Source organism: Schistocerca cancellata, chromosome 10, assembly GCF_023864275.1.
Source record: "Schistocerca cancellata isolate TAMUIC-IGC-003103 chromosome 10, iqSchCanc2.1, whole genome shotgun sequence".
NCBI lineage: Eukaryota > Metazoa > Arthropoda > Insecta > Orthoptera > Acrididae > Schistocerca > Schistocerca cancellata.
Window position 1 is genome coordinate 215,210,210 of NC_064635.1, and position 25,181 is coordinate 215,235,390.

General features: G+C 47.5%; 1 protein-coding gene across 1 annotated transcript in view; it reads left to right on the plus strand.

The window, feature by feature from the left end:
- LOC126106464 (cytochrome P450 4C1-like) overlaps positions 1-25,181 on the plus strand; it is a 191,635-nt gene that overhangs the window by 99,767 nt on the left and 66,687 nt on the right. The window contains exon 5 of the mRNA XM_049912748.1: positions 24,122-24,352. Within this exon, the coding sequence (XP_049768705.1) occupies positions 24,122-24,352 (231 nt within the window). The remainder of the gene's footprint in view (positions 1-24,121; positions 24,353-25,181) is intronic.

Consider the following 25,181-nt stretch of genomic DNA (forward strand, 5'->3'; position numbering starts at 1 on the left):
TAAAATGCCAGGCAAGGTTATTAGAAATCATAATGCAAGTTTTCACTAAGTAACTCTATTCAAAACATTTAGACAGATTAAATTCTTACACACCTTTACAAATCAATACCTAATGGCGTCCTTCTCTCAATCTGGACAAAAGAATGCTACACAAGCATTCAATACAGCATCACAGGCTCTTCCAACTCATATAACTCAAAAAAGACGACAGAGAAATTAATGGTCGGTCACTACTATTTATCCTCCGTTTACATCTTGTTTGATATTTAATAAGTATAGTCTGTGGCGGTTTCAGTACTCGCCGACACAGATATTATCTAAAAAAACCGATACATAATTATATACAAATATAAAACATGACACATAATGGTTTCTCTTTATTACATAAAGTTCACACAATCATTGTCCATGCATAAATAAAATTACAACCATCCAGTTCAAATATTTTTTTTTCTCTTCCATTTTTTTTACCACATATAATATGTGTTTTGCCAGGAGAAGTTATACTTCCTAACACGACGCCTAACAAGCCGGAGCTATCGGTTTCTTGCGGGTGTCTTTGCCTCCCCTGCTGAAAGAAATGCCGTTGATGATTCGAAGGCTTATGTGGCTGCTACACGATGGTGCTCCAGCCGACTCCCCTGTTATGCAAAGAGAGTTAAGCGCTGTCGGCGAGACGCAGCAGTCTGCTACAAATGCGCCAAACCGGGACACATTCAAGCCGATTGTACTGATAACGCGGTTGGTTGCTACCGTGTATGTACAGAAGCCGTACTTCCAACAAAGCAGGCGGTCCCGAAAGCCCCACATACAAACTGTTACTTGAAAAACTGAACGCTAACGCAGACTGCATTACTAAGACCACAACATGTCAAGAGGACCTTCCATTCGGTTTTACAGAGAGTACTCGGCTCCTTGCATTTATCGCGAATCTCTTGCCCAACGCGAGCGGTGCTAGGCGCTACAGTCTGGAACCGCGCGACCGCTACGGTCGCAGGTTCGAATCCTGCCTCGGGCATGGATGTCTGTGATGTCCTTAGGTTAGTTAGGTTTAAGTAGTTCTAAGTTCTAGGGGACTGATGACCTCAGAAGTTAAGTCCCATAGTGCTCAGAGCCATTTGAACCATTTTTTCTTGTCCAACGTAAAGTCCCGAGCGACTGGAAAAAACCGCAGGTGACGCCTGTATATAAGAAGGGTAGAAGGACGGATCCTCAAAATTACAGACCAATATCCTTAACATCGGATTGTTGCAGAATTCTCGAACATATTCTCAGTTCGAATATAATGAATTTCCTTGAGACAGAGAAGTTGCTGTCCATGCATCTGCACGGCTTTAGAAAGCATCGCTCCTGCGAAACGCAACTCGCCCTTTTCTCACATGATATCTTGCGAACCATGGATAAAGGGTATCAGACGGATGCCAGATTCCTTGACTTCCGGAAAGCGTTTGACTCGGTGCCCCACTGCAGACTCCTAAGTAAGGTACGAACATATGGGATTGGTTCCCAAGTACGTGAGTGGCTCGAAGACTTCTTAAGTAATAGAACCCAGTACGTTGTCCTCGGTGGTGAGTGTTGATCGGAGGTGAGGGTATCATCTGGAGTGCCCCAGGGAAGTGTGGTAGGTCCTCTGTTGTTTTCTATCTACATAAACGATCTTTTGGATAGTGTGGATAGCAATGTACGGCTGTTTGCAGATCATGCTGTGGTGTACGGGAAGGTGTCGTCGTTGAGTGACTGTAGGGGGATACAAGATGACTTGGACAGGATTTGTGATTGGTGTAAAGAATGTAAATTAATGCAGATGAATAGCGAAAAAAATCCCGTAATGTTTGAATACTCCATTAGTAGTGTAGCGCTCGACACAGTCACGTCGATTAAATATTTGGGTAACATTGCAGAGCGATATGAAGTGGGACAAGCATGTAATGGCAGTTGTGGGGAAGGCGGATAGTCGTTTTCGGTTCATTGGTAGAATTTTGGGAAGATGTGGTTCATCTGTAAAGGAGACAGGCTTATAAAACACTAATACGACCTATTCTTGGGTACTGCTCGAGCGTTTGGGATCCCTATGAGGTCGGATTGAGGGAGGACATAGAAGCAATTCAGAGGCGGCCTGCTAGATTTGTTACTGGTAGGTTTGATCATCACGCGAGTGTTACGGAAATGCTTCAGGAACTCGGGTGGGAGTCTCTAGAGGAAGTGAGGCGTTCTTTTCGTGAATCGATACTGAGGAAATTTAGAGAACCAGCATTTGAAGCTGGCTGCAGTGCAATTATACTGCCGCCAACTTTCATTTCGCGGAAAGATCACAAAGATAAGATAAGATAGATTAGTGATTCGTACAGAGGCATATAGGCAGTCATTTTCCTTCGTTCTGTTTGGGAGTGGAACAGGGAGAGAAGATACTACTTGTGGTACGAGGTACCCTCCGCCACCCACCTTATGGTGGATTGCGGAGTATGTATGTAGATGTAGATTTCACATGTCCCGACAGCGCCTACGAAGGCCGAGCGGTTCTAGGCGCTACAGTCTGGAACCGCAGGACCGCTACGCTCGCACGTTCGAATCCTGCCTCGGGAATGGATGTGTGTGATGTCGTTAGGTTAGTTAGGTTTAAGTAGTTCTAAGTTGTAGGGGACTGATGACCTCAGCAGTTAAGTCCCATAGTGCTCAGAGCCATTTGAACCATTTTGAACAGACCTCGCGAGGGCCCACAGACGAGTATGCTTCGATTACAATGAAGATGTATGTAAATGTCTTGTATGTACCCGACATCCATGAAGTTCTTACAGCCAGACCCTCGTCGGTATGAAGCTACGTAAACTAGTGCATGAAGTGCACGCGCATGTCGTCTGCTTGCAGGAATCCTACACCGGGAATGGGATACTAGTAGGTGTTGACCACGAACAGTGCGAAGGCTGCGAGCGTTGTCACAAATCGAAACTTTACAGGCGGCTCATCCGTGTGCCGAACACCTCACAACAGTGGAAATGGTGCGCGAAGGCGAGAGGTAGACTGCTGCGTCGTTATAAGCGCAGTACTCGCGCGACAGTGAACCGTACCTCAGTTACGTGAGAGAAGTTGTGGAATATGCCAATAAAAGAAACCTGGTAATAGCTGAAGACATAAATGCTACGTCGACTATGTGGCAGTCTGAGACAACGGACGACCGAATGAACACAACCTATATGTCGTCAATAGTCCGAGCCAACCACCCACCCACGTAGCCAGCAACAGGATTGGCATAACAATTGCAAAGGCAGATGCACCGGCACTTGTAACGGGGAGGGAGGCCACGGATGGCGCTACTGACAGCCACCCCGACGCCGTCATCGTGGGCACAGACACACAGCTACGCACACCTACGCAGGACGGACACGAGCGACTGTTATTTCATAACGCTGACTGGGCAAAGCTGAAACAGATGATTGAGGTCTTCCCCTTACATGCAGTTGAGGCGTCAGTGGATTATAAAGCACGTATTTTGACTGACTTAGCACAAAAAGCACAAAGGGCTGCAATTCCGACCGCTGACATAGGACGAAAGTTAAACATACCGTGGACTAGAAGACTAACAAGGTTGCGCAAAAAAGTGAGAAACTAATGGAAGTGGTTCCAAAGGGCGACAATGGCAAGCGACAGAGATGTCAGACCCATACAGTTCAGGGATGCAAAACAGCGCTGCAAAAAAAGAGTTGCAAAAAACACGAGGAGATCATATGTAACATACACTCCTGGAAATTGAAATAAGAACACCGTGAATTCATTGTCCCAGGAAGGGGAAACTTTATTGACACATTCCTGGGGTCAGATACATCACATGATCACACTGACAGAACCACAGGCACATAGACACAGGCAACAGAGCATGCACAATGTCGGCACTAGTACAGTGTATATCCACCTTTCGCAGCAATGCAGGCTGCTATTCTCCCATGGAGACGATCGTAGAGATGCTGGATGTAGTCCTGTGGAACGGCTTGCCATGCCATTTCCACCTGGCGCCTCAGTTGGACCAGCGTTCGTGCTGGACGTGCAGACCGCGTGAGACGACGCTTCATCCAGTCCCAAACATGCTCAATGGGGGACAGATCCGGAGATGTTGCTGGCCAGGGTAGTTGACTTACACCTTCTAGAGCACGTTGGGTGGCACGGGATACGTGCGGACGTGCATTGTCCTGTTGGAACAGCAAGTTCCCTTGACGGTCTAGGAATGGTAGAACGATGGGTTCGATGACGGTTTGGATGTACCGTGCACTATTCAGTGTCCCCTCGACGATCACCAGTGGTGTACGGCCAGTGTAGGAGATCGCTCCCCACACCATGATGCCGGGTGTTGGCCCTGTGTGCCTCGGTCGTATGCAGTCCTAATTGTGGCGCTCACCTGCACGGCGCCAAACACGCATACGACCATCATTGGCACCAAGGCAGAAGCGACTCTCATCGCTGAAGACGACATGTCTCCATTCGTCCCTCCATTCACGCCTGTCGCGACACCACTGGAGGCGGGCTGCACGATGTTGGGGCGTGAGCGGAAGACGGCCTAACGGTGTGCGGGACCGTAGCCCAGCTTCATGGAGACGGTTGCGAATGGTCCTCGCCGATACCCCAGGAGCAACAGTGTCCCTAATTTGCTGGGAAGTGGCGGTGCGGTCCCCTACGGCACTGCGTAGGATCCTACGGTCTTGGCGTGCATCCGTGCGTCGCTGCGGTCCGGTCCCAGGTCGACGGGCACGTGCACCTTCCGCCGACCACTGGCGACAACATCGATGTACTGTGGAGACCTCACGCCCCACGTGTTGAGCAATTCGGCGGTACGTCCACCCGGCCTCCCGCATGCCCACTATACGCCCTCGCTCAAAGTCCGTCAACTGTACATACGGTTCACGTCCACGCTGTCGCGGCATGCTACCAGTGTTAAAGACTGCGATGGAGCTCCGTATGCCACGGCAAACTGGCTGACACTGACGGCGGCGGTGCACAAACGCTGCGCAGCTAGCGCCATTCGACGGCCAACACCGCGGTTCCTGGTGTGTCCGCTGTGCCGTGCGTGTGATCATTGCTTGTACAGCCCTCTCGCAGTGTCCGGAGCAAGTATGGTGGGTCTGACACACCGGTGTCAATGTGTTCTTTTTTCCATTTCCAGGAGTGTATATGTGCAGAAACAGCTCGAAACCAACTTTTGGGAGAAACCCATCAAAATACAAGGAGAGCGTCTGAGGACGCCACTAGTCTTAGCAACGCTGAGACGGGATGACGGTAGCATAGCACAGGGCTGGAGATGTTCTGCGTAATTCCTGCTAAACAAACTCCTCCCCGATGATGAGCAACAGTTGGATGAAGAGATTTATACCGGACAGCGAACCCTAATGAAGTCTTGCTATGAAAATGGTACCGTCATTATTCCCTTTGCATGAGAGGAGGTCGCACTCGGGACTGCACAGACTAAAGAACAAAAACGCCCCGGGCCAGATGGTATCCATTCTGAGACACTGAAAATTGTCGTTGTACTCAATGCAGCGCTACGGCTTGGACGGGTACCTGTGGTCTGGAAAACAGCAAATGCCGTCATAATTTAAAAAAATCAGAGGATAAGGACCCCTCAGATCCAAAAAAAACTTTGTAGACCTATATGCTTAATCAACATCTTGGCCAAGGTCAAGGAACGACTTCTGTGCGATCGCTTGCAATTACACTGGGAGCCCTTTGGCACCAGTCGTCACCAATTCGGTTTCAGGTCGGGGAAATCTATAGATTAAGTGCAAAATAAGGTACTAAGCGCTGTTCATAACACAGATAACAAGTACACAGAAGTCATAAAGTTATTAAAGTATTACCAGAGGTCGCTTGGAAGGATCAATCTGTGGCCCCGTCTTTTGGGACAGCGCCTTTGAAGACCTCCTACATCAACTGGATGGCGACAGTGGTGCCAGCAAGGCGACAGCATACGCAGACGACTTCCTGGTGGTGGTCTCCAACTACTGCTCAACTGTGTGTGAAATCTTATGGGACTTAACTGCTGAGGTCACCAGTCCCTAAGCTTACACACTACTTAACTTAAATTATCCTAAGGACAAACACACACACACCCATGCCCGAGGGAGGACTCGAACCTCCGCCGGGACCAGCTGCACAGTCCGTGACTGCAGCGCCTCAGACCGCTCGGCTAATCCCGCGCGGCGCTGGTGGTCTCCGCGGACTCGAGATCGCAACTCTAACACAACTACTCACAAGCATCAGCCAGTGGTGCAAACGTAATAAACTTTAGATGGCTCTACAGCAGACAGCTTATATACTACTCAAAGGAACATTTCAAAGTAATCCAACCATAAAACTGCACGACATCAGCATACTGAGACAACGGAAAACACTAGACGAACGACTGTCGTTTGACAAACACGTCAGAACAGCAACTGATATGGCTGCGAAGATGATGCAGAGGCTCGACATAACACACTTCAGGGAACCATTACACACACTGTGAACTTACAGTCGTGTGCTTGTCGAGTCCGTCGTCTGTGCACGGGCCCACAGAGCGCGTCTGAAGGCGAATGGGAACGTCATCGGCGAGGGCACAGAGGTGCCCCGGTAAGGGCGTCAGCAGCTCTCAACACCACATCAGTAGAATCACTGTGCACGGTGCTCGGAACCTTCCCTATCGACGTAGACATCCGGTTTGGGACTGCAATGTACTGGTCGAGGAGGAGGACACGACGTCGCAGAGGACCGCCAGTTCGTTTGTGGACACCTGGCGAAGGGAGTGGGAGTTCGACGACGAAGGCTGCAGAGTACGTCATTTCTTCCCGGGCATCAGAGGACGCCTGAGACTGGCCGTGTCAGTGTGTGCCGGCGTACGGTTCACTTTGTGGCAGGTCGCGGCCACGGCCCTTTGTAATGTCCCCACAGAAAAATACCCTCTACCACGCACCAGTTAATCATTGCCAATCTAACCATCCACATTTATTTACTTTCGAAAAGTATCTGATCTGATCTTCTAGTAATATATGCGCCGACAGCTCGTCGACGCCAAAGTATTCTCTAGTGCGTTTATTCTTTGGAATAACAGAGATACATGTATGTATTCTCCATGGTTGTTAGACTGGTAACTAGGACAGCTTCGGAAGTATCTGTGGAAAGATTGACGGGTTTCTAAAAGAGACATTTTTGCTTTTCTTCTCGCTAAAGCGAGCTATTAACATTTGTGCCACTAGCGGGTTGTTTGAAGAGAAAGAAACTGTAATGGAAAATAATTAAGACTTGGAACCAACAGAGATCTGGACATGTAAGGGAGATGGACTGAATATACAATTTTCTTCATAAATAAGGTTTGTGACTCCTTTTATTCTGGAGTGAATGAACGAATGAGTTCTTTGTCTGAATCATTCATGATCGCGTTGGCCCTGTAATTAGTGGGGAAGTTTCAGCTGTGCCTGCAATCACCGAGTCTTTGTTAAATCGTCCAAAAAGGCTTCGTACACATCTGGAATTCGAAATCTTTCGTAAAAGGAACGCATTGTTCAAACGATTGATTTTCCCAACTGAATGCAGCGCTTAACAATAATAATAAATGTAAAGATCTTTTACAGCAAGCCAGCCGCTGAATACTAAGACGAAGGGCTCCACCAGAGATTCTATTTGGCTGATTTCACGTAATGAAATATTATATCAAAAACTGTACATAGATAAAGGAGAGAGAGAGAGAGAGAGAGAGAGAGAGAGAGAGAGCGAATGAAAATTAGAGAAAATACTAATAATCCTCCATTAGTCTAACTTTTCGCCTGTCTTATCACGGATCAGCCTAAAGACAAAACGGGAGGCCCTTACTTTACTGTATAGATTGATGTGTGAAAGTGAAGGGATCTTAAAGGCAACAGATACACGTCTATACAGACAAGACATTACACAAAGTTAGCGGCAAGCTGCATGCATTCATCATTCAGCATCTATTCTATCCTTACATTAATACATTATACCTTGTCCTGCACACTCACACCGCACGAGTCACAGCCGGAGCGCGCTGCTTGCACACGTGGGGAACGTGGATACCCAAACGACACGTACTTTCACACTGTCATCGATACAGAGCAAGACTCCAGACACCCACTAAGTACGACAATGACATGATACGGGCAATAAGAGACAAGGACGAGTGGGAGGTAATAAATGAAATCGCTGGTGATGTCTCGAGGACATTTCATGACGAATACAGACGGGAACTGCCGTGTAACGGAACACTGCAACACACAGGAAGCACGTAAGACAAATTCCAATTCGTGCACCAACACACACAGCAGTACTGAACCACACAGTGACTCAAGAGCAAACACTTTCACGAATGTCTACCAAATGGTTCAAATGGCTCTGAGGACTATGGTACTTAACTTCTGAGGTCATCAGTCCCCTAGAACTTAGAACTACTTAAACCTAACTAACCTAAGGACATCACACACATCCGTGCCCGAGGCAGGATTCGAACCTGCGTCCGTAGCGGTGGTGCGGTTCCAGACTGAAGCGCCTAGAACCGCTCGGTCACACTGACCAGCGAATGTGTACCGCAGACAACCTTTCACCACATCTAGAATAACGAAACTGTATTACAATAAACAGTGTAACGCAATCAATGCTTTAAACCTGTTATAGCTTAAGTATAAACAACAGGGACATGAATATCGCGGTGGTTATACCGCTGTTGGGATGTAACACTTGTAACTGAATGCTTAGAATACAAGCAGCATATTAGGTAAAACTCAAGGCACATAATATGGAAACTGAAGGTTAATTAATAACCACAAGAAATAACATACTTTACACTCACACACCACTGCTCTCTCGACAATGTACATAATAGTTATAGTGGTTAGAAATATTAATCCATAAATTACAATATAGTGGACCGGGACAGACTCAAAGTACTTCGGGGGCTTTCAGATCAGGCTGGCTCAGATAGGGTAACTTTTCTCTCCCTCTCTTTCTATCCAAGTTTTTCCTAGCATCTGTTATCATATCTTCTTAAGATGTGCATATTTTCGCGTTTTTCTTGTTTCACTTTCTAATGTATTTTTAATTTAATTGTAATAGCTGAAAACAATAATTGCTGTTGGTAGTAGGGAATATGAAAAGTTCAAAAATGGTGACACGCGTAAAATGAGCAATAAATGAGCAATAAATCAAATCAAATGAAGTCGCCGTTAACGTCCGGGCGCATCTCAGTCGTGTCTCCCGTGTTCGATGGGGGTCAAGTTGCACGGGCTGCTCATCCACTTGTTGTCGACCTGTGCAATTTCTGGTTATGGGGTCGTCTCAAAAGTATGTATGGAGACACTGGAGCAGCGTATTCGTGCTGCCGTTGACACTGTTCGGATGCATCCCGGCCGATGTGAACGTGTGAGACAGATCGTGTTACAGCATGTACGCGCATACATTGAGAGTCACGGAAACCATTTTCAACACATACTGTTAACTGCGGTTGCGTGGTACAGCGCACAGTAGACCGCAGCCTCTGTAACAGTGTATCACTGAATAAATGTTCTCTAGCGGGGAAACCGCGCATTTCCAGACATAAGTTTATTACACCTCTTTCGCTCCGCACCCCCTCATCGATCAATCCCTACAGTTTGCACACGGTGGAATAAATCACCCTGTATAGAGCGGTAGAAAATTGGTGTAACGCGATATTCGTGTTGTCGGTGTGTGTTTCAACAGGGGCGACACAACTCGAAGAGCAGAGCAGAGCGGCACGGCGGGAGCACTGGCTCGTTGTTCGCTCTCTGCCGCCCCTGTTGAATACACACGGATCACACGAATATCGCGTTACACCAATTTGAGACTGCTCTATCCGGAAAAAAAGCACTCCGTCTTCAGGCCAGAAGCGGCCCATCGGGACCATCCGACCGCCGTGTCATCCTCAGCTGAGGATGCGGATAGGAGGGGCGTGTGGTCAGCACACCGCTCTCCCGGTCGTTACGATGGTTTCCTTTGACCGGAGCCGCTACTATTCGGTCGAGTAGCTCCTCAATTGGCATCACGAGGCCGAGTGCACCCCGAAAAATGGCAACAGCGCATGGCGGCTGGATGGTCACCCATCCAAGCGCCGGCCACGCCCGACAGCGCTTAACTTCGGTGATCTCACGGGAACCGGTGTATCCACTGCGGCAAGGCCGTTGCCCGCTCTATCGGGAGCGCACATAAAATTCCGCTTTTAAGAGCATTTTGCTTATAACGGAGAACAAACCGAAGTTCTCCATTGACAGTGGCAGTCGCACGAAATAAGTGATGAGCAGTATTTGTTTGGGCTAACTCCGTATGCACACTGCAGATATAGAAATGCAGATTACTGCTGAAACATCAGAGAATATTTTGCTGATGGTTCTTATGAGAGGCAGCCTGTGCATATAGGTGTAGATCACCTGAAACTTGCACCGCAAATATTGCGGAAGTGGAAAGTGGTACTCGTGTGTCGTTTCCACAGAGTCAATTGGTAGTCAGTATTGTTAATCAGTCAACACCTAATACGTCAGATGGGCGTCTGTCGTCTCTGCATTTACGTACACTGCCATCGAATGAGCCAGTTCTGTGCTTAACTCTACGTAGAAACCTGTGGCAGTGCAACGGTCATACTGATCGCTGTAGCAGTTGATGTTACCCGTAAAACGTCACGTGGCAACAGGGACATGTAAAACAAAACACTAGCGGTGCGCGACGTAACGAGTCATCACTAAGAGCGTGCGTTGCTCGTGATTATAACGTTCTGTTCTTGCGTGTTTCCCACGGTAGTGAGCTGGAGAAAGTGAATTGTAACACGGAAACAAAGCGTTTCCGTACCAGTATTCACATAACACGATTTCCCTGTCTCTGTACGAGGGATGTGTACTGCAGTTTGCGCCAAACATTTTCCTCACACCCTGTGTACAGGTGGTGGACACGGAGGTGCGTGACGTCCAGAGCGAGGTGTTCCGCCGACCAGGCCCAGTAGCTGTGCAGGCCGGCTGCCCGCGCCCACGCCACCGCAGCTGGCCCCGGCCCACCCTGTCCGCACTCCGTCGTCTCTCCGGCCGGGCCCTCCCACCACCGCAGCCCACTGGCGGTTAGGAACCCCACTCGCTACAGTTCCTCCGCGCATGCGCTCCAGCTCTCCCTCGTGGCTCACAGCCAAAGATTACAAATCCTGTCGAAAAACGAGATGGATAGCAGCCTGCGCGTCACACCTTCCCCCACTTGCAGCTAGGAAATCTCCCTCGCTGCTTTCGACATGGAAATAAGCACAGCTAAGCGCCGCCTTTCACTGCATCATATGCACCTACATCTACGAGGGCAGTTCAATAAGTAATGCAACACATTTTTTTTCTCGGCCAATTTTGGTTGAAAAAACCGGAAATTTCTTGTGGAATATTTTCAAACATTCCCGCTTCGTCTCGTATAGTTTCATTGACTTCCGACAGGTGGCAGCGCTGTACGGAGCTGTTAAAATGGCGTCTGTAACGGATGTGCGTTGCAAACAACGGGCAGTGATCGAGTTTCTTTTGGCGGAAAACCAGAGCATCTCAGATATTCGTAGGCGCTTGCAGAATGTCTACGGTGATCTGGCAGTGGACAAAAGCACGGTGAGTCGTTGGGCAAAGCGTGTGTCATCATCGCCGCAAGGTCAAGCGAGACTGTCTGATCTCCCGCGTGCGGGCCGGCCGTGCACAGCTGTCACTCCTGCAATGGCGGAGCGTGCGAACACACTCGTCCGAGATGATCGACGGATCACCATCAAACAACTCAGTGCTCAACTTGACATCTCTGTTGGTAGTGCTGTCACAATTGTTCACAAAAATCTGAACGAACTTCTCCTTCTTCATGACAACGCAAGACCTCACACAAGTCTTCGCACCCGAGAGGAGCTCACAAAACTTCAGTGGACTGTTCTTCCTCGTGCACCCTACAGCCCCGATCTCGCACCGTCGGATTTCCATATGTTTGGCCCAATGAAGGACGCAATCCGTGGGAGGCACTACGTGGATGATGAATAAGTTACTGATGCAGTACGACGTTGGCTCCGACATCGACCAGTGGAATGGTACCGTGCAGGCATACAGGCCCTCATTTCAAGGTGGCGTAAAGCCGTAGCATTGAATGGAGTTTACGTTGAAAAATAGTGTTGTGTAGCTAAAAGATTGGGGAATAACCTGGTGTATTTCAATGCTGAATAAAACAACCCCTGTTTCAGAAAAAAAATGTGTTGCATTACTTATTGAACTGTCCTCGTACATACATACTCCGCAATCCACCATACGGTGCGTGGCGGAGGGTACCTCATACCACAACTAGCGTCTTCTCTCCCTGTTCCACTCCAAAATAGAACGAGGGAAAAATGGCAGCTGCGGCGCTCGGTCTCAACATTTGAGATTTCCAGGACGAAGGTTCCCCGTCAGCAGAACGTTTGAACGCGTTGACCGTCGTCTTAGGGAACACTGGGCCATTTAAATCTGACCCTTGGCACCGGGGGAGTTCTAGGAGGACGAGAACACTGCAGATTGTTTGTGCGGCTGACGACGACCGTAGTGTCAGTACCAGACACGTAGCTGGATCTCTGAACGTTGTCTGGCGAGCGTTACCTGCTGTATCCGTGCCATTTAAAACGTTTGCAGGCACTATGAACAACTGATTTTGCTGCACTGGTTCTCTTCTACTTGTGGTTTGTTCAATAAAGTGTCAGCCCTGACTTTAGTTCAGCGGTGCTGTTCACACATGAGGCCTCGTTTCAGTGAGATCAGATTGAAAATTTGAACAATCGGCAACTGTGTGGGCAGACGTCAGTCCTCACGTGACTGTTGAAGTAGGCCATCAACAAAGATTTTCTGTGGGTTACTGTTTGGTACGACCTCGCTTTCTTACACCGAGACTCGACGGACAAATTTATCTTAATTTTCCAGAGAATATTCTACGTGCTCTGTAAGCAGATGTGCCTTTACCTGTGCGACAGCACATGTACTTCGTGCACGAAAGAGCACCTGCACATGTTACTGCTAATGTCTAGATAACAGATTCGGTGACAGATGGGCAGCTAGAGACGGACCAGTCGCCTGGTCTGCACGCTCTCCGGACCTGAACCCACTGCACTTTTATTTGTGGGGACATTTGGAAAGTCTCGAGTATGGAACCCCAGCACAAGATGTCCCCGTGCCCGTGTCGCGGAAGGCTGCAAAACCATACGCAGTGCTGTAGGGATACACCAGCGATCCGAATTTCTATATGGCGGCGGGTTGATCCGTGTGTTAGTGCCCAATGAGGGTGTGCTGAACATCTCTTGTGAGAAAGAGCTGCACGTGCCCTGCTGGTCGGTTCTGTTCGTGACGTTTCGCACGATTAATGAGTTGGAGAAAATGAGTTGTAAGACGGAAACAAAGCCCATGTTCGTATAACATGATTTCTTCCTCTTCGTGTGAGGAATGTATCCTGCAATCTATGCCATACATTTTTTTACACCTTGTGTTTGAAGGCATCTGACATACAATCTCTTGGGTACAGACTGTTTTCCGACGGTTTTGTACTGTACAGGAAAGCATTATCTTTTATGGAACTCTAGGAGGATAAATCTTAGTTAATGTGGATGAATAGGTAAAACAATCCAGTAACCTTCGAGTGCAGTATTATTGTGCGTTGCTTCACAACATCACTTCTACTAAATATCTGGGCATACCTCTGCAAAGCAATATGATGTTCAACGCTCTCGTAAGGTCGGTTGTAGGGAAGGCTTTGGTTTATTGGGAGATTTATGAGAAAACATATTTCATACGTTAAAGAGACCGTGAAGAGAATACTTGCGCGACGCATTCTTGAGAACTGATGCAGTGCTTGAGATCCCCACGATATCGGACTGAGGCAACACGTAGAAACAATTCACAGGCGTGCTGTTGGACTTTTCACCACTAGGTTCGACCAAAATGCTCAAGGAAGTCAAATGGGAATCCCTAGAGAGAAGAAGTCGTTCTTTTAGCGAGAGACTGTTGAGAACGTTTTGAGAATCAGCATTTCCAACAGACAGAAGAGGGAACCTACTGCCACGGAGATACATCTCGTGCAAGGACCGTGAAGAAAAGGTGAGGCCTCACACAGAGCCATGTCCGCCGTTCCCTCACTCGTTTCGCGGGTGGACCAGGAGAGGAAATTACTAGCAGTGCTACGCTCTGCTCTAGCCCGTTTGTAGGCTTGTGGAGTGTAGAGATGTAGACGTAGTTTGTAGGTCTACCAAAATAACTTTACATCCATCCCGGTTCAATCGATGGTGACTGTCAATACCCATATGAATCAATCCATCTATATTCAATATGAGGTCATGTATGGTACTGAAAATGGACACTCGAATTTGTTAACCATATTCTGGAACTAGAGTTTTGTTGAAGACCACCACTTTCGTGCCCGATCTTCACTTCCTTAGGTTCGTCGTAATAAAACTGACTAACTCATTATCTCAGTGTGGCAGTTGCTTCCTCTGTGGGTATATTTAAACGGTTGTTCCGTCACTCCAGACAGATACGCTTAGTTAAGTAATGGTTGTCACTCATTCCACAAGTTGAACGCCAATGGTATGTTCAAACGATATCTGTTCGCTCACTGTTTTACGATTTTACTGCGAGTTGTCTGGTTTTTCATTAATTACCAACATTCTTCCTGGTACACACATACACTACGTGATCAAAAGTATCCGGACGACTGGCTGAAACAGACTTACAAATTCGTCGCGGCCTCCATCGGTAATGGTGGAATTCAGTATGGTGTTGGCCCACCCTTAGCCTCGATGACAGCTTCCACTGTCGCAGGCATACGTTCAATCAGGTGCTGCAAGGTTTCTTGGGGAATGGCAGACCTGAGGACAGGTATCGATGTCGGTCGGTGAGGCCTGGCTCGAAGTCGGCGTTCCAAAACACCCCAAACGTGTTCTATACGATTCGCGTCAGGACTTTGTGCAGGCCAGTCCATTACAGGGATGTTATTGTCTCGTAACCACTCCGCCACAGGCCGTGCATTACGAAAAGGTGCTCGATAGTGTTGAAAGATGCAATCGCAATCCCCGACTTGCTCTTCAACAGTGGGAAGCAAAAAGGTTCTTAAAACATCAGTGTAGGCCTGTCCTCTGATAATGCCACGCAAAACAACAAGGGGTGCAAACCCCCTCCATGAAAAACAGGACCACACTGTAAGGCCACCACCCCCGAATGTGACCGTTAGCACTACACACGCTGGCAGATGACGTTCACCGGGAATTCGCCATACCCACACCCTGCCATCGAATCGCCTCATTGTGTACCTTGATTCGTCACTCCACATAACGTTTTTCCACTAATCAGTCGTCCAATGTTTACGCTCCTTACACGAAGCGAGGCATAGTTTGGCATTTACCGGCGTGAAGTGTGGCTTATGAGCAGCCACTCGCCCGTGACATCCAAGTTTTCTCACCTCCCTCCTAACTGTCACAGTACTTGCAGTGGATCCTGATGCAGTTTGAAATTCCTGTGTCATGACCTGGATATATGTCAGCCTATTACACATTACGACCCTCTTCAACTGTCGACGGTCTCTGTCAGTCAACAGACGAGGTCGGCCTGTGAGCTTTTCTGCTGTACGTATCGCTTCACGTTTCCACTTCACTATCATATTGGTAACAGTGGACCTAGAGGCGTTTAGGAGTGTGGAAATCTCGCGTACAGACGTATGACACAAGTGACACCAAATCACCTGACCACGTTCGAAGTCCGAGAGCTCCACGGAGCACCCCATTCTGCTCTCTCGCGATGTCTAATGACTACTGAGGTCGCTGATATAGAGTATCTTGCAGGAGGTGGCAGCACAATGCACCCAACATGAGAAACGCATGTTTTTGGGGGTGTCCGGGTACTTTTGATCGCGTTGTGTAACATAAGCAACTTGCGCATGATGTGTCGTTGCCAAGTAACGTAGCTCGAGGATCTTGGTACATACACAGGAGAACTGCTGTTGTTGTGGTCTTCAGTCCTGAGACTGGTTTGATGCAGCTCTCCACGCTACTCTATCCTGTGCAAGCTTCTTCATCTCCCAGTACCTACTGCAACCTACATCTTTCTGAATCTGCTTAGTGTATTCATCTCTTGGTCTCCCCCTACGATTTTTACCCTCCACGCTGCCAATACTAAATTGGTGAGCCCTTGATGCCTCAGAACATGTCCTACCAACCGATCCCTTCTTCTGGTCAAGTTGTGCCACAAACTTCTCTTCTCCCCAATCCTATTCAATACTTCCTCATTAGTTATGTGATCTACCCATCTAATCTTCAGCATTCTTCTGTAGCACCACATTTCGAAAGCTTCTATTCTCTTCTTGTCCAAACTATTTACCGTCCATGCCTACACTCCATACAAATACTTTCAGAAATGACTTCCTGACACTTAAATCTATACTCGATGTTAACAAATTTCTCTTCTTCAGAAACGCTTTCCTTGCCATTTCCAGTCTACATTTTATATCCTCTCTACTTCGACCGTCATCAGTTTTTTGCTCCCCAAATAGCAAAACTCCTTTACTACTTTAAGTGTCTCATTTCCTAATCTAATACCCTCAACATCACCCGACTTAATTCGACTACATTCCATTATCCTCGTTTTGCTTTTGTTGGTGTTCATCTTATATCCTCCCTTCAAGACACCATCCATTCCGTTCAACTGCTCTTCCAAGTCCTTTGCTGTCTCTGACAGAATTACAATGTCATCGGCGAACCTCAAAGTTTTTATTTCTTCTCCATGGATTTTAATACCTACTCCGAATTTTTCTTTTGTTTCCTTTACTGCTTGCTCAATATACAGATTGAATAACATCGGAGAGAGGCTACAACCCTGTCTTACTCCCTTCCCAACCACTGCTTCTCTTTCATGCCCCTCGACTCTTATAACTGCCATCTGGTTTCTATACAAATTGTAAATAGCCTTTCGCTCCCTGTATTTTACCCCTGCCACCTTTAGAATTTGAAAGAGAGTATTCCAGTCAACATTGTCAAAAGCTTTCTCTAAGTCTACAAATGCTAGAAACGTAGGTTTACCTTTTCTTAATCTTTCTTCTAAGATAAGTCGTAGGGTCAGTATTGCCTCACGTGTTCCAGTATTTCTACGGAATCCAAACTGATCTTCCCCGAGGTCGGCTTCTACCAGTTTTTCCATTCGTCTGTAAACAATTCGTGTTAGTATTTTGCAGCTGTGGCTTATTAAACTGATTGTTCGGTAATTTTCACATCTGTCCACACCTGCTTTATTTGGGATTGGATTTATTATATTCTTCTTGAAGTCTGAGGGTATTTCGCCTGTTTCATACATCTTGCTCACCAGATGGTAGAGTTTTGTCAGGACTGGCTCTCCCAAGGCCGTCAGTAGTTCCAATGGAATGTTGTCTACTCCGGGGGCCTTGCTTCGACTCAGGTCTTTCCGTGCTCTGTCAAACTCTTCACGCAGTATCGTATCTCCCATTTCATCTTGATCTACATCCTCTTCCGTTTCCATAATATTGTCCTCAAGTGCATCGCCCTTGTACAACTGCTACAGTACAGTAAAGTACAAACCGAAAGAAATACGAAATGAGATGAACAGAAATGACAGTCGCATGGTAAGTTCGATAGGTGGAGCAGCAACATACCTGTAGGAGCGAAAGAGTACGAGCCTGAAACTGAGTGTCGCACACAACACTGAGAGCGAGTACTAGCGGTCGTTGTTGTGAGGCTCCAGTTTAGGTGTCGCATCTTTGGTGTCGACACATACGACAGACGAGGAAGCTAAAATGTGAACATATTACGCCACTATTTCGATGCATATCGTGGACTGCGAATTTAAAATACAAACACAATACACTGAGGTGACTAAATTCTAGGAGAACCTCCTAATGCCGTGTCCGACCTTTTCCCCCCGTGTAATGCAGCCGTGCTGCCTCTGTAGACGCCCACTACTGCGGAAGTCTTGGCAGTGCAGGAGATTATTCACCAACCGACCTCTCCATTATGTCCCACAAATGTCCGATGAGATTCACGGTGGGCGATCTGGGTGGCCAGATCGTTCCCTCGAATTGTCCAGAATGTTCTTCGAGCCAATTTAAAACAATTGTGGCCCGGTGGTATGTCGCAACGCCACTCATAAAAATTCCATCGTTGTATGGGAACATGAAGTTCACGATTGGCAGCAAATGAGCTCCAGGTATCAGAACGTGACCATTTCGAGATGGCGATCGTCTCAGCTGGACCAGATGGCGACACCATTCCACGTGAGCACAGCCCACGCCACCAGTTTGCACAACGCCTTGTTGACGACTTCGTGGGGTCAGCGCCACACTGGAACCCTTCCGCCAGCTTGTACCAGCTGAAATCCGGGACTTACCTAAGCACGCCACGGTTTTCCAGTCGTCTAGCGTCCAACCGGTACGCTCACGAGCCCAGCACAGGCAGTTAATCGTCGCCGTGCGGCAACAATCGCGTCGGAATCCTCTCGGGCGAACCGCCCGAGCACAAACGACCCTCTCATTCGTTGTGTGCGCGATGCTGCCGCCAACTGTACACGCGCACATCACTATCCCAATTTATTTTATTTAGCGTATGGCAAGTACATATCACGTATGAAAAATCTAAAAGTACATAACACACAAAACATTTACAATATCACAAACAAACATCTAGGTTAGAAATATAATCGATTGCACTGTTAGTCGCATCCATGAAGTCCCTTGTTGGCCCAGGGTAGGCCCTCAGAGGGCATTCTACCACGATATGGTGAATTGTCTGCCTGTCGGCGCCGCAGTCGCACTGTGGTGATGGCACTATGCTCCATTCGTACAAGGAGTCCGCACGGCGGCCGTGGCTCGTCCTGATCCTGTTAAGGGTAGACCGCATTTTGCGGGGCAAGTCAAAGCCCCGAGGTCTGTTAGATGTTCCCAATAAGGTGTTAACCTGAGGCGGTGTCTTTTCCTCCCATTCTTCTCTCCAGCGGTCCTCAAGAATAAAAGCGTTCTTTACCAGATCTTTGGCACTTGCGAGAGGGGGGTGTCTGGATTTCAATCTATTTTGCTCAGTTCCATTACTCAGGGTGTGGATAGGACGATCTGGGCTATTTTGGATTTTTCGACACTCCCTGACAAGTGCGTGTTCTCTGCGCAAATGTGGCGGCGGGATATGGCTCAATACAGGCAGCCATTGGACAGGAGTTGACCTGATCGTTCCAGAGATAATCCTCATCGTTTGGTTCAAGACTGCATCCACCTTCTTGATGTGAGCACTATTTAACCATATTGGGGAACAGTACTCTGCTGCAGAATAGACAAGTCCTAGCGCAGAGCTACGCAGAACGGAGGCAGTGGACCCCCAACTAGTGCCACAAAGCTTTTGGACAATGTTGTTTCTAGTTCTGACTTTTTCAGCAGTGTTTACAAGGTGTTGTTTATAGCTCAATGTTCTATCGAGTGTCACGCCCAGATACTTTGGTGTTCTATTATATGGAAGAATGCCGCCATCAAAGCGGATCTTGAGCTCTTTGTTTGCTAATTTGTTATTCAGGTGGAAACAAGTGGCCTCTGTTTTGGATGGGCTGGGTTGGAGCCTCCAGTCACGGAAGTATTTTCCTAGAGTGGTCAAATCGCTGGATAGTGTGATCTCAGTTTCCTCCATCACTCGATGTTGTGTGGCCAAGGCCCAGTCGTCCGCATATCCGAACATTTTGGATCTCGTCCTAGGCACATCGGCTATATACATGCTGAAAAGCAGTGGAGCCAGTACTGAACCTTGGGGCAGGCAATTATTAAGTTTCGTGAATTTACTTCTGTTGTTACCGATGACAACCTGGAATGGTCTATTGCAGAGCATTTCGTTGATAAGGTTAGCCGTTTTTAGACATGGCACGATGCGAAGGAGCTTATAAATCAGGCCCTGTCTCCAGACAGTGTCGAACGCCGCCGTCAGGTCAACAAATACCACTGATGTTTTTTGCTGTCTTTGGAAGCCCGCCTCGATGTAGGTTGTTAGAGCGAGGACCTCATCCGTGCAGCTTCTTTTCGGCCGGAAGCCCGCCTGTTCTACCGGTACAGCCTCCAGGATGACTTCGCTCATTCTGTTGTACATAAGTCTCTCCAGTAATTTATAGATCATGCTGAGTAAGGCGATTGGGCGGTAGCTCTGAGGTTGGTCACTCGGTTTGCCCGGTTTTAATATGGCAACAATTTTAGCCTTTTTGAGAGTGTGCGGAATTTTTCCAGTTTGCAACACGTTAGAGAAGAACATAACTTCTGTCAACTCAGTGTAAATTCGTAATATCAGTGTTTGTGTATTACTGCTGAATTTTACATGTTTATCCAATTGTATGTCGGAATTTGTTCTGTTTATTGGATTGTGATACAGAAATCCACATGTTGTGCGGTGTCCGCCATTAAGCTAGCCATCTACAGTCAGTCAGCAAACAGTAGGTGTCTTTTCATTGGTGAAGTATTTAGACCACATGTCTGACATGTTGCATGGCATTTGTTTACATATTACTACTCGTCTTGCCGTTGTATTCCAAGCCATTTTCGGTCATTCTATTGGGGGGTGGGGGGGGGGTTATTTTTCCTTACAATGAAAATATATAGTTACACTACAGGCCATTAAAATTCCTCACCACGAAGATGACGTTCTACAGACGCGAAATTTAACCGAGAGGAAGAAGATGCTGTGATATGCAAATGATTAGCTTTTCAGAGCATTCACACATGGTTGGCGCCGGTGGCGACACTTACTACGTGCTGACACGAGGAAAGTTTCCAACCGATTTCTCATACACCAACAGCAGTTGACCGGCGTTGCCTGGTGAAACGTTGTTGTGATGCCTCGTGTAAGGAGGAGAAATGCGTACCATCACATTTCCGACTTTGATAACGGTCAGATTGTAGCCTATCGCGATTGCGGTTTATCGTATCGCGACATTGCTGCTCGCGTTGGTCGAGATCCAATGACTGTTAGCAGATGTGGAATCGGTGGGTTCAGGAGGGTAATACGGAACGCCGTGCTGGATCCCAACGGCCTCGTATGACTAACAGTCGAGATGACAGGCGTGTTATCCGCACGGCTGTAACGGATCGTGCAGCCACGTCTCGATCCCTGAGTCAACAGATGGGGACGTTTACGAGACAACAACCATCTGCACGAATAGTTCGACGACGTTTGCAGCAGCATGGACTATCAGCTCGGAGACCGTGGTTGCGGTTACCCTTGACGCTGCATCACAGACAGGAGCGCCTGCGATGGTGTACTCAATGGCGACCTGGGTGTACGAATGGCAAAACGTCATTTTTTCGGATGAATCCAGGTTCTGTTTCTGGCATCATGATGGCCGCATCCGTGTTTGGCGACATCGCGGTGAACGCACATTGGAAGCGTGTATTCGTCATCGCCATACTGGCGTATCACCCGGCGTGATGGTATGGGGTGCCATTGGTTACACGTCTCGGGCACGTCTTGTTCGCATTGAGGGCACTTTGAACAGTGGGCGTTACATTTCAGATGTGTTACGACCTGTGGCTCTACCCTTCATTCGATCCCTGTGAAACCCTACATTTCAGCAGGATAATGCACTACTGCATGTTGCAGGTCCTGTACGGGCCTTTCTGGATACAGAAAATGTTCGACTGCTGCCCTGGCCAGCACATATTCCAGATCTCTCACGAAATGAAAACGTCTGGTCAATGGTGGCCGAGCCACTGGCAAGTCACAATACGCCAGTCACTACTCTTGATGAACTGTGGTATCGTGTTGAAGCTGCATGGGCAGCTGTACCTGTACAGGCCATCCAAGCTCTGTTTGATTCAATGCCCAGGCGTGTCAAGGCCGTTATTACGGCCAGAGGTGGTTGTTCTGAGTACTGATTTCTCAGGATCTTTGCACGCAAATTGCGTGAAAATGTAATCACATGTCCGTTCTAGTGTAATATATTTGTCCAATGAATACCCTTTTATCATCTGCATTTCTTCTTGATGTAGCAATTTTAATGTCCAATAGTGTAAATAGAGAAGTGAGCAGACAAAAAAGCCACGAGTTTTCACTAAAAAAAACTAAATTTGCTGTTTTCTGAAGACCTCACCAAGTGTGCCTTGCTGTTACCGGCACTACCTCGAGTTAGCTGTTCTCTATATGTTCTCATATGAAAACTCTGTCCACCTAGCAAATGTTAGCCCATTACGTCGCTCTGTTTCTTATGAAAAAGCGGAAAACAACTACACTGATGATTATCGATCACTCCCGACTTCTACGCCCTGCAGTTTTTAAACCACAGTTCTGCCTCATAAGGCTCACGACTTTCGTCCTACCTTTGCGAGAGACTCACCTACTTTGTGAGCAACTAACAATGCTCCACAAAATTGTGTTAAGATGTCGGCCTGTCGATTAAGCAGCTTCCACAGCAGGGTAAACACTGATAAGCCAGAACATTGTGACGTTAAATGCCACCTGCTGGCGCTACGGGGAACGTGACGCGGTAAGAAAGGCACGTAAACGGAGCACACGTCGGCGGGGGATCACCCTAGCGGAGATATGGGCCGCAGATGGGGAAATCCATTGAGAAAGCGACCTCGGTAAAAGGCAGATTGCTATTACGGAGAGCCTGTAAACGAGTATGTCGAAAACGGCGAAGCTGGTCGAATGTTCACGAGCTACAGTTGTGAGCACCTACGCAAAGAGGTGGATGGACAGTGAAATTACCACTAGGCGTTAAATGGTTCGACGTACACAACTCTGTACAGAAAGTGGGGTTCGGAGAATTGTCTGCTCTGTAAAGTGGGCAACTCTGCCGAAAGATCGCAATGCTGGTGCACACACACACACACAGGTGCTTCGGAGCACACCGCTCGTCGCACACTGTTGAACATGGAGCTCCGCCGCACCCCTATGCGTTCACTAGTTGACCCAACGACATCGTCAGTAACATTTGCATTGGGGACGGAACCATCGGGATTCTACCGTCAATCAATGGAAACGTGTCAGCGCTTAGGATGAATTACATTCTTGCTATCCTAGATCGATAGTCGTCTCCAAAAACGCCATCGTCGAAGTGAATGACGACTCGACACGTACAGCGCGCCACGGACACGGGCGGGTGGCAGCAGTATTTTGCTATGGGAGACGTTCTGCTGTTCTTGCACCCAACCTGTGGTAGTAATCGAAGATAAGCTGACAGTTGCGAACCACCTGCATCCCTTCATACTTGAACTGTTCGACGAAGGTGATGTCGTCTTTCAGCAGTATAATTATCCATTTCTTTGAGCCGGAACCGTGCTACAGAGGTTTGATGAGCATTATAATGAACTCACACTGATGTCTCGCCGACCGAGGTCACCTGATGTAAATCCTATGGAACTCACCTGAATCACTATCGGGCGCCATCACTGCTTATGCTACCAGCGGCCCGTTATTTTCGCGAGTTATATGATCTGTGCGCAGACATCTAATGTCACATACCTCCAAAAACCTGCCAACAAGTACTTGGATCCGTGATACGCGGAATCAGTGAAGTATTTCGTTCCAAAGGCGGACAAACAAGCTAGTGAGCAGGTGGTCATAAAAGTTTTGCATCATCAGTATGTCTACTTCATTTGCCTGTGTCCTGGTAACGCATATAGTACTTACTCAAAGGTGTTTCTTTCTGTCAGTCCCCTGAGAAGCTTCTTGTCCAAAAGCGTATTGGGAAAAACTGGCGTTCCTTTGAAAGTCACTTGCCTTTGCAAACAGGAGGGTCGGGCCAGACCGGTGTCTGTTAGCTGGATAAAGGAAAGGCTGATTCGTCATCTTCAGGCTGGACAATAGTATCCATCTCCCGGAAGCTGAATTACCGACATTAGCGTTTACAATAGCGACCATCACTAACAGGTAGGAGCAGCCAGGAACAGATATGTAATAGCTCATACGTTTAATCAGTGTTTTAATTTTTGGCATGAATTAAATTTTGGACCTTATGTTGTTCATTTTACATAGGGAGTTTCACCAGTGTTCGTAATTTGATTCGCAATTTGTGCGAGCTGATTTGATTAACAGAGACCAGTGTTGAGTCCCTCCCCCCCCCCCCCTTCCCCGCCAAGTTGGAGATTAACAGTGACGAGTGCCACATGGTTTTTACAGAAGATGATAGTGCGACCATGGATGCAGAACAAGATCCTGCTGAAGCTAACCTCCAAAGGACGTGGCCTGTTCAAGTTCGTGAAAATACTGGAGAACTGGGCCATGCAGTGCATCGCCATTAGGTCGGCAGCCACAGAGGACGGAGCCACCAAGACACGGCAGCGCCTGCTGGAAGCTCTGGTCAAGCCAGGTGGGCAGATTGTGATGCCACTCGACGAGGTTCAGGGCGAGGTGAGTCACAGGCAGAGACAATCATCTGCCTCCAGTTTCTTACTATTTTCTTGTTTCTGCTAATTCTCTACGACCTTGTCTCTTTCCACTTCATCCACATCTGTAGCCTCCTCCTTCTCCACTCCTCCTCCACTCATCCCTGTTCCTCTTCTTCTCCTTCCATCTACCTGTTTTTCCCACTTCTTTCCTTCTGCTTCTTCAGCTGTTCCTTCTACTATAGTTCCACCTTCTTTTCCTCATATGTCCTTCTCTACCTCCTCTCTCACTTTAACCTCACCACTGCATCATTTCCACTTCTCCTTCATTCTTGCTCCACCACTTCATCCGACAATTCCTGCTCCTGGTCATCATTCACTACTTTATTCCCCATCACTTTATCCACAGCTTCTGAGCTCCTACTCCATTTCCATCCCCTTTCCCTCATCCACATTACTCTTTCTCTTGCATCATATTATACTACTCATATTTCCAGTTCTCTTTCATTCTTCCTGCACCACTTCATCCAACTTTTCCTGTTCATCTTTCACTGTCTCATTCCCCTTCACTTCTTCACCTCCTACTTCTGCTCCACTTCCATCTCACTTTTCTCATCTTCACCTCTCTTCCTCAATTTATCCTTATCCTTCTCCAAGTTCCACTCCTCTTTCATGTTTCCTTGAACAGTTCATCCAAATCTTCCTCCAGCTGCCCACCCACCTCTACCTTATTCCCCTAAGCTTCTTTTCATATTGATCATTCACCTTATTTCACTTCTTCTTCTATCTTGTCTTCTTCTTTCAATCCTTTGTTCCTTCTTCCTCCTCTTCTTTTCAATCTTTATTTTCAATCT